The sequence below is a fragment of the Gossypium hirsutum genome, chromosome D03, assembly GCF_007990345.1.
Source record: "Gossypium hirsutum isolate 1008001.06 chromosome D03, Gossypium_hirsutum_v2.1, whole genome shotgun sequence".
Lineage (NCBI taxonomy): Eukaryota > Viridiplantae > Streptophyta > Magnoliopsida > Malvales > Malvaceae > Gossypium > Gossypium hirsutum.
The window spans coordinates 47,607,117-47,616,717 of NC_053439.1; the positions used below are offsets into that span (position 1 = coordinate 47,607,117).

The following is a 9,601-nucleotide window of genomic DNA, read 5'->3' on the forward strand; positions in this document are numbered from 1 at the left end:
TATTTCTTTCAAGGGCGAATAATTTTCAGAAAAAACCCAATAGGAAACCTTATCCACCTTCCAAAAGTGACTGTGAAACCATGCTAGAAGGAGCTGCGTGCATCCAATAAATCTACCCTCACCTGTTCTTCGGCATTCATTCAGAGATATGAAAGTTTCTGCCAAAATTACTGGAACCGATGTAACCCTCTTATCAAGACGGTCAAAAAGATCAGCGATTGCTTCATCAACATGTCCCAAGGCTTTAGGAAAGATAACTAAACCGTAAATACCTAAGGCAAAGACATTAACCCTCTTCCTCGTATTCGGGTGTGCTAGAATTAAATCTTTCAGGTTCTTTCAAGGAATGCATTTACTATCTCCCTTATGTCAATGATGACAAATTCATGGATTCTTCTTATAGAGCAAAGATTTACGCATTTTAAAATATTTCATTTTGAATTTGAAAAATCAAATTATGATTGTTTTACTAAACTATGTATGAATGGGAAATTATGAACATGTTGAATATAAGAATAGCAGACTAGTAATATTTCATTTTGCTTTGGATAAATTCTTAAATCAGATAGGATTTAATTTTAATTTTAATTTTTAATTTAATTATTTATAAAGATACTATTATGTTAACAGTCATGTGTCATTAATGCAATTCAATTAATAGTACACTAGTAATTAAGTTTATTCCAATACCATATGCTGGCTATGTGCTTCAATAATGTCATATTGATTATTTATCCTTTAATTATTACGAATTTTACATGATTTGTTCATAATTTTTGGATTTTTAGAATGTTGGCATGTAAATACGACGCTTAGGCAACCACTAATAATTTATCATTAATTGAATTTTTTCAGTTTTAAGAAGAAAAGCATTCGATCAAACCCTAATTAAAGAACAATCTCAATCTTGGCTAGAAATCAATATGATGCATAAATGAATGGGTTGAGTTCACCAAGTTGTTATTTTTCAATCCTAGAACATCAGTTGATTTGTGATGTATTTTTCAATGAGATTCAAGTATTATATAGATCGAAGATCTACCTCATTTATTTAAAATGAACTCTAAATCGTTTTGTTTTATATTCGAAAGTTTATTATTATAAATGCCATAAAATTTAAAAAAAATTTAATTCCCATAGAGAAAATTAACTTTCTCACTAAAAGTTAAAAAAAGTTTTTATTCTGTGCATTCGATTCATTTTATTTGAGCTCACACTCAAAACAATTCGAGATTTGAAGATAATAAAAAAATTTGTTTAGTAGAAAGCCAAGAAAGGACTTAAATCGACTCCAACATGTAATAATTCCATTAAGAGTTTATTATTATAAATATCATAAAACTCCGTTTTAAGGAAAATAATTTTAAACTCAGTTTGAGATTCCACGTCACTTAATAAATAATCTTGTGTGTTAGCTTGATGGTTAGGATATTCACTGCTCTAGGTGTGATTTGGGTTCAAGTAGTGCTAGTTGCGTTATTATTAGAGTTTTATCCTCCTCTTATAATTTAATAAAATAATAATATAAAAATTCAATTCAATTAAAATAAAAAAATTAACCTCCAAATTTCACTGTAATAGTGATACTAATATCATTATGATAAGATTAATTAGATTTTTTTTTTTATAAAAAAGATCACAAACAATACATATTTGATTAAATAAAAATAGAATCAACTAAAAAGAAACATAATGAAAACTCGAAATATATTTAAACCTACACCGAGATAAATTTAGACAAAGCTCATATTCAATAAGACTTGAATTCAAAATTATCTAAAAGCAAACTCATACCTGGCATATGTGTATGCTAAAACTCAAATACAGTGAACATAATAATCTAAAAAAAAAAACTCAAATGCCAACAACCTTTGAGTAATAGTATTATGCTGTAAGCTATAACTAGCAATTCTATTCTCTCCCCCAAAAAGAAAAAAAAAACTCACATATAACATATGGAATATGGTTTAGGCTCTTAATTAAGTTACTATCACAAGTTAATTGGACATCAATTTTGTTAGAAAATTATAAAAATGTCTTTTAAAATATTGGTCAAATTTTAAATCTACCATCCAACCAAAACTTTATATTAATTTTTTAATACAATTTAAATTTATTAAGTATATATCATTACCTCCATTAATTATATATTTATATTTACACCATTATTTAAGTGATTTGGCTGAATTTGTGTAGGAATAACTGATGTGTTTTAATCTTTTTTTAAAATAAATAAATAATTTGCATGCGTTTTTTTAGTCTCAATGTTACGGGGCGTTATGACATGGATTAATCTTACTGGCTGGAAAATCCACCGAAAGAAATGCGTTTCTTAGATATTTTGTGTCTAATTCTGATTTTCTTCAAAACTGGAAAGTTAACGGTTAATTTTTTATAAATAAATTATTAAATTATTATTTTTACTAATAAACTGTTGAACAACTGAATTTCATTTTAGCGATTTAAGGGTGAGGTTTAAGAATATTAGTTAATTAAATTAACTTCTCAAGAAATTTTGATAAATTAAATTAAAGCAAAAAAGGATTAATTTTTTAGTTTTTACAAAATAGAAGGATGAAATCCAAAATAGATATTTTGGTGGTTCATTTCAGTTAAACGTAACCATAAAAATAAAGATAATTCAAAAAATACACTCTGCCAGAACCTCAACTCCATTTCTCCCCCACTCATGACTCTCTGAAGAAAATTCTTCCCTTTTTCTTTTGGTTCTCAAAAATTCCTTCATCAAGCAAAATCCATGGCGAGAACTCTGATTTCATCACAGCCGTTCATCGGCACTTCGCTGCCATCATCATCAAAATTCTCTCGTCATGGTGGTCTGTACACGCTCCCTAACCGTAGACTTGTTTCTCCCAGAGTCCGTCTAAGCTTTAACGAAATCCCTCCGATTACTTCACTCGGCTCCTCCGTTGAATTCCAAGCACTTTTTACGAAAGCCGAGAGCCTCCTATACACTCTCGCCGACGCTGCTGTTGCGGCCGATCCAGCCGCCACCACCGCCGGGTCTACTGATGCTGCCGTGCAGAAAAACGGTGGCTGGTTCGGCTTCATCTCTGAAGGAATGGAATTCGTTCTCAAGGTAACATTTTTCTCTCTCTTTATAAACACATATTCGAGAGATCAACCAAGAACTGGTTACTGATTAATTGTCTAACTAAATTTCGTTTATTTATGTTTTTTTAGGTGTTGAAAGATGGATTATCCACGTTACACGTGCCTTACGCGTATGGATTTGCGATTATATTACTTACGGTTTTAGTTAAAGTTGCTACATTTCCTTTGACAAAGCAGCAGGTTTGCCTTTGGTTTAACTTGTCTAGGAAAAGAAAGTGCTTAAAACTTTGACTACTTTTTACTCGATTATTAACAATTAGTTCTTGACGATGGTTTCTAGGTGGAATCAACGCTAGCTATGCAAAATCTTCAGCCGAAAATAAAAGCTATCCAACAAAGATATGCAGGCAATCAGGTAATACTGAAGTCTGAATTTGAGTATTTACTCTTTTTTTTTTTTTTTTTGGAATGGTTCGTTTTGGTTTATTGGTTTTCTTTTGCTGCTATTTTAGGAGAGAATACAACTTGAAACATCTCGCTTGTATAGGCAGGCTGGGGTTAATCCTTTGGCAGGTATCCTTTTGATTAATTACTTCAGATTGCATGTTTATTTTTCAGGTTTAATTAAATTTTGTTTCTTTTGAATGATGGGTTTTTGCTTCGTTGGTATGATGTTAATCCTATGGCAGGTATCCTTTTGATTAATTATTTTAGATTGTATGGTTATTTTTCATGTTTAATTAAATTTAGGTTCTTTTGAATGATGGGTTTTTGCTTCGTTGGTATCTAGCTTATATTAAAAGCTGGTGATACAGAGTTTGTGATGGTTGTATGGCAGTGGACTTGAACTTAAATATTAGAATTATATTAAAATATAGAATGAATAATGAATCTATGCCGCAAAGCTTTCTCGTGCCATTCTTTTCTTCAGGCCTTTTTTCCTCTCTTCTTTTCACAGAGATGCCAGGTCTTGTAGTTGTTAAATTCGTGGGGCAATGCTCATCTGTATCTTAAATCTTCTTCTCTGCAGGTTGCTTCCCTACTTTAGCCACTATTCCAGTCTGGATAGGCCTGTATCAAGCTCTCTCAAATGTGGCAAATGAGGTAATAAAGAGTTAGACGTAGCATTGCATTCTGATTTCTGAGCGATGTTGGAAAACTCTTTCACATGTTAAATAAGTTTCATTACTGATTGCTGCGAATTTTTACTCAAAGGGGCTGTTCACAGAAGGTTTCTTTTGGATCCCATCTTTGGGTGGGCCAACTACAATTGCTGCTCGACAAAGCGGGTCTGGAATTTCTTGGCTTATTCCATTTGTGGTAATAAACTTACCCTCTAAACTTATAAGGTTAACGATTCTCTTTGTTATTTTTGCATATTGCAACATTTTAGATTACATGGCCTTTTTTGTTGTATCTTATGCTTGTCCGTGACAACTTTCCTTTTCTTTTTTCTTTTCTAGTTGTACAGAGTTATTAAAGAGACTGACTGTTGTTAGTGATTTGAGCCTCTTTGGCATTGATATATTTATTAGCAGTTGTGAGAGGGGAGACCGCTAGTTTTTGAAGATTAATTGTATTGGTTTTACCTTTTTAACTGCCTTCATACTTTGTAGCACCTTCACCTTTGATTGCCAAGGATTAAAAAAATTTAACTATAAATTTAAAATAGCTGCTAAATTTGTGTAAAGATATGGCTTAACCGCAATTTACAGCTGAAGTTAAATTACAAATAGCAAATTAGAGATTTCAGATGTAGCTTCTGTTAACCAGGCACAGAGACCATGTTCTGTCTTTGGTTCATATATCTAATTCTGTTATCTAACATATGAAGGACAATGGTCGTGCAGGATGGCCATCCACCATTGGGTTGGCATGACACTGCTGCATACCTTGTTTTACCTGTGCTTCTTGTTGTTAGTCAATATGTTTCAATGGAGCTGATGAAGCCACCCCAGGTAAGAAGAACTTGTCTCACTACTTCCGTTTCATTCTTATTTTGCATATTAATTTGTTAAGAAGTTTGAATCTTTCAAATATTCTTTTGACAGACAGATGATCCAGCCCAAAAGAACACACTTCTTGTTTTCAAGTTTCTTCCGCTTATGATTGGTTACTTTTCATTATCTGTTCCGTCAGGATTATCTATTTACTGGTTGGTCTCTTTTGGCAATTTTATTGAAACCAATAGCCTTAGTAATATGCACTTTGCTTCTAGTTTGTTTTTTAATCGTGTTACCAATATATACTGCATGCAGTGGTTTTTATGTGGCCATGATTCAAAAGCATGAATGGAGCACTTCATATTCTTGTGCTATCATTAACTTATGATGTATTATGTGCCAGCGGGACTAGAACTTGCAAACTTCATTTTCTTCTATTTTCTGCTGTTAATAATGCTCTTGAGGTTGGGTGTAAATATCCAATTGGAATTTGTATATATTAGCATAAAATATGTAACTGAACTTGCATAAATGAGAATAATTGTCCCAGCTTCAGAGCATTTCATTCCCTCTGGATTTAATTTGAGCACCCACCCCAGTATCTCCACATATAACTTTTATCTTCATTTGTTTTCATACTATGCGCATAATATGTGTGAATCTCTGTTCTTGTTTGTCATTTCCTGTTGAATGTAGTATAAACATGTTGCTCATTCTAGCCTTCTAAATGAAATTGGTTGCTTGAGCACTGTGCATTTTTCCTTATTCTAAGTAGTGGTACACCCAAACTTAATGTTAAAAATTTAGCTTCCTATTAAGCTGTATAGATTGTCATTTCTGTGGTGTACCCATTTTCAGGTTCACGAACAACGTCCTTAGCACTGCACAACAAGTGTGGCTTCGCAAATTAGGTGGTGCAAAACCTGTTGTTGATGAGAGTGCAAGTGGAATTATTACTGCAGGACGTGCAAAACGGTCAGCTGCTCAGCCAGCACGGGCTGGGGATAGGTTAGTGCCTGGCTTTTTAAATTATGTACATGGTTCTGTTTTTGCTTCAATTTTAGCATGCTGAAAAATAAATGGAAATTTACAGGTTCAGGCAGTTAAAAGAAGAAGAGAAGAAGAAGAAAGTAAGCAAGGCTCTGCCAGCAGAAGAGTTTCAGAGTCTAGATTTAGCATCTGATTCTGATGGGGAATCAGATGAAGAGACAAAGGGCAAGGTAATATTATAACTTTCACTTTCCAGAAAATAATGATGACATGTTTAGATTGACAGTTGTCTAACAGAATAATTGTGGGACCATTTGCAAGGTTTTAGCTTCCCTTGCAAGTTGAATTCTATGAAGTCATTTGTGATGATAATACTACTTTTAACTGTCATGTATGGATCTTCTAAAATAGTCATTTAGGACAGTGAACAAGAAGCAAATAATGACATTGAAAGCTAGTTATGGCAGAGATGAAATTAATCTGCCTCTGCATGTTATGGCAGCATGATTACATACACAAAGTTTCGATTTTGTGGTATCTGTAGGTGGGTTCCACTGCTGCAAGATCCAATATTGACTGAACTATGTAATAAAATCAAACAGTTCCTTTTGTGCGTGAGTGCAAGCATGGTATGCTATTAACGTAGGGAGGATTAATTGGTAACATGAGGGGACATTAGCTACAACCAGACTTGAATTGTCTTATATGCATAATGAGTTTTATTGCAGATAACTGTAGTTAACTTTAAAACAGCACTGGTGATTCTCTTTTTCTGTACTTGAAGAATATATGTTAAATTGCATTACATATTTCTGTTGTAACAATCTATACAGGTATGGTAGGTTTGGCCTTTCTATGTCAATAATCATAAAACCTCTTTTTAGGCGTTTAGGTAGAAGGCTGGTATTTTGATGTGTTGGTTGGATGCTTTCCTAATATTTTACCGTTCGAAATTGTGCCAACTACAGCTGGTGGATTAATGCAAATATGAATCTTACCCCGTTTATTTTCAAAAGATAATGTCTAATTTCAAGTCTGCAACAGGGTGACGAGGCTCTCGAAGAAGCATATTCTTCGAGTGCAAGCAATCAAGTTCCTAATATTTCTCAGCCAAGACGAAGCAAGAGATCTAAGCGGAAGCGTGCTGTATAAGATGATTGTACACTGAATTATTTTAGTTTACGGTGAGTCTCGTATATTTAAAGGAATTGTATTATTTTTAATATAGTGGCAATTTTGATGCTGGCTCATTCAAGATATGTTGAAAATCATGAAATACTCCACATCCATGCTCCAAGAGGCCCCTATTTTTCGTATGGTCGTTGATTGGTTTGAGAAATTTTGATTAAACTAAGTACTAACCTGACATTTTTATCTTGTGGCATGTTAAACATTTCAAGCCTCATCCCTGGAAACTTTTGTGATGGGGATTTTGTCGTGCTAATAGTTACACTGTCATTGCTTCCTCTTATCTGATCTGTACCTCTGTAGCATGGTTTTTTTTTTTTAATAATTGATTTCCTCACTCATAAAGATTTGTCAGCAGTTCTTTGTTTAAAAATTGTTCCAGCCACCTGAGGAGCCATTTGTTGACATATTTACTTGCAGTCACATTCAAGGTTCGAATCAAGCCTACATTTCCTTTCACATATGAAAGATGAGTGTTTCTTTCTTCAGAAATGGGATAGTCTAGCATGCATTTGTGGTAGCTGCAATGGATAGTAGCATTATATTGTAGAATATTGTATCGAGGTAGGATTACCTTCTGTCTGATGAAAACTGAACATACCATTGCACACAAAACTACTCTTTACTAGGTGAGAGAACCAGGACTAACTCATCTAGAACTTTTAATACATGATAGAAGCATATAGTAGTACATTGATACTTGCTTTCTCACATGAACCTTACAAAGTAAAATTCATTTTTGTACAAGCACAAAAACCTACATAGAGACATCTTACTTCCATTCTGCTTTGTGTCACCTTAGTGTTTAGATGGTGACCAGCGATTTTCGACTGGGTTGGGTCCAGATGGGGATTTATGAATCTTCTTCATTTCAACCTGTTTTTCACCATTTTACAGTAGCAAGTAGTTGTTTAGTGAATGGATTTTGTTATACCAGCTACTATAGAAGGAGACTACATAGTGCTTACCCAGGTAGGCAATGCATTTCTAACACGTGACCTCGGCATTAGGCTTCTAGGTCTGCTGAACTTTAAGTGAACTGTTGGCACTATAGAAAAAAAACATAAATGCATTAGAATTTAGAAACTATATGTAAAGCCTTTTTCATGTAGTTGTATGCAACGCATTGAAAGCTAAAACCGAGAAAAGGGGGGGGGTAGGGGGTGAAGATTGCCTGAGTCAATAGCTTGATAACTGATTTCGGATCCCTGGAGTTGATAATGTATAAGCAGGAGCCATGCTAGTAGAAGGTAGATCAGAACTCGGTCTCTCATCTTATGCATAGGTGGTGACATATGCTGCATGCTTTGATTATCTTACAAGAATGGAGGAGCATTTTATTGATGCGTTTTTCTTTAATCATAACCAAACTTGAAAATATATTTAAGAATGTTTGTTAAAGGTGCTGGAGAATCATATGGCATTATGAACAAGTTTGACAAAATCTGTGTTTCTTGTTATTGTGGATTTGACTTTCCTCTCAGTTATCATTTCTCATCTATCATTGCATCCATCCATGATATAAATAATTAGATGATATTAATTTTTTGTTCAGTGCTTTGAATCTTGCTGTCGGCGTGGGTGTCGGGACCCACCAATGAATATTTAGATCTCGAGTTGCTGTATGTATGACAGTTGCAGAGGCACTGAAATTTTTTTAAGACTTAAGCAGATAAGCTAACAGATTTTGTTTTTGATTCGTGTCGCTAATTTTGTTGCGAGAAAAAGGTATCACTGTCTTCAAATTTCATTGTTGTTGAGGGGTGTCCTATATGCCGTAGGTTACAGGTTCAAATTCTACCAAGTTGATATTTTCTTGGTAAATAGCCGTGTGTCTACGCCTCTTCAAGCAACTGATAAGGTGTTCCTATTCCATCGAATTCATCGCCTCTTCAAGAACTCACTTGATATACCCATATGTTATCACTTTATTATTTTAAATCTAAGGCAAAATGATCTTAGGTGAGATGCGCGATGATCTTAAAAGTTTTGCTGGCTTTGTTTTCCCAGATACAAAACTCAAAACTGGAATCTTGTTTAAAGGATAACCACGTCTTGCAAATTCCCCACTCTCGAAATTTATTTGTGCAGAGTTTGAGCATTAGGCATTGTGGACAAAATATATTATGGGAATGGCCCATGTTGTTCATGATATGATTATATTAAGATTTTAAAGTATTTGATTGTATTGTAATAATTGGAATTTATGCAATTAAAATTTCGATTGAAGTTTTGGTTCTTGTTTAAAAATGGTGTGTTTTCTTAAATAGAAGTATTTAGTTCCCAAAACGTAGGAAAAATTAAACAAATAAGTAGACTTTTTCTCCACCATTGTTTATATCATATATAGAGCTTCATTAATATCCGTCAAATTTTCTTTTTTGGTACAAAGGAGGCTGCAGCTC

General features: G+C 33.7%; 2 protein-coding genes across 6 annotated transcripts; one reads left to right on the plus strand and one right to left on the minus strand.

Annotated features, from left to right (window-relative positions):
- The first annotated feature begins 2,623 nt into the window (after positions 1–2,623).
- LOC107950256 (inner membrane protein PPF-1, chloroplastic) lies at positions 2,624–9,374 on the plus strand. Of its 5 annotated transcripts, XR_005911469.1 has the most exons (13): positions 2,624–3,100; positions 3,205–3,315; positions 3,416–3,490; positions 3,588–3,648; positions 4,106–4,179; positions 4,291–4,395; positions 4,926–5,033; positions 5,127–5,230; positions 5,877–6,026; positions 6,112–6,238; positions 7,053–7,192; positions 7,579–7,627; positions 8,752–8,933. XR_005911469.1 is itself a non-coding variant. In XM_041090313.1 (12 exons), exons 1-11 carry the CDS (start codon positions 2,759–2,761, stop codon positions 7,158–7,160), a joined length of 1,365 nt encoding a protein of 454 aa, XP_040946247.1. In that variant the 5' UTR covers positions 2,624–2,758; the 3' UTR covers positions 7,161–7,192; positions 7,579–9,374. The 5 variants fall into 5 exon arrangements, 4 of the variants coding, with proteins under 4 accessions (XP_040946247.1, XP_040946248.1, XP_040946249.1 ...); XM_041090313.1 differs by having other exon boundaries at positions 7,579–9,374; XM_041090314.1 differs by lacking the exons at positions 7,579–7,627; positions 8,752–8,933 and adding an exon at positions 8,978–9,374.
- Positions 7,842–8,499, minus strand: LOC107950257 (CLAVATA3/ESR (CLE)-related protein 46). Its single transcript, XM_016885067.2, has 3 exons — positions 8,371–8,499; positions 8,165–8,244; positions 7,842–8,072 (listed from the first exon to the last, which is right to left on the minus strand). Exons 1-3 carry the CDS (start codon positions 8,489–8,491, stop codon positions 7,995–7,997), a joined length of 279 nt encoding a protein of 92 aa, XP_016740556.2. The 5' UTR covers positions 8,492–8,499; the 3' UTR covers positions 7,842–7,994.
- Positions 9,375–9,601: the final 227 nt, after the last annotated feature.

Bases quoted from the DNA above. Each gene is read 5' to 3' on its own strand.
- LOC107950257 (XM_016885067.2), bottom strand. From the start codon at position 8,491: ATGTCACCACCTATGCATAAGATGAGAGACCGAGTTCTGATCTACCTT. The intron at 8,245-8,370 runs GCAATCTTCACC...TTTTTTCTATAG, and splicing joins TTATCAAGCTATTGACTCAG to TGCCAACAGTTCACTTAAAG. The intron at 8,073-8,164 runs GTAAGCACTATG...GGTGAAAAACAG, and splicing joins GAAATGCATTGCCTACCTGG to GTTGAAATGAAGAAGATTCA.
- LOC107950256 (XM_041090313.1), top strand. From the start codon at position 2,759: ATGGCGAGAACTCTGATTTCATCACAGCCGTTCATCGGCACTTCGCTG. The intron at 3,649-4,105 runs GTATCCTTTTGA...TCTTCTCTGCAG, and splicing joins TGGGGTTAATCCTTTGGCAG to GTTGCTTCCCTACTTTAGCC. The intron at 5,034-5,126 runs GTAAGAAGAACT...TTCTTTTGACAG, and splicing joins AGCTGATGAAGCCACCCCAG to ACAGATGATCCAGCCCAAAA.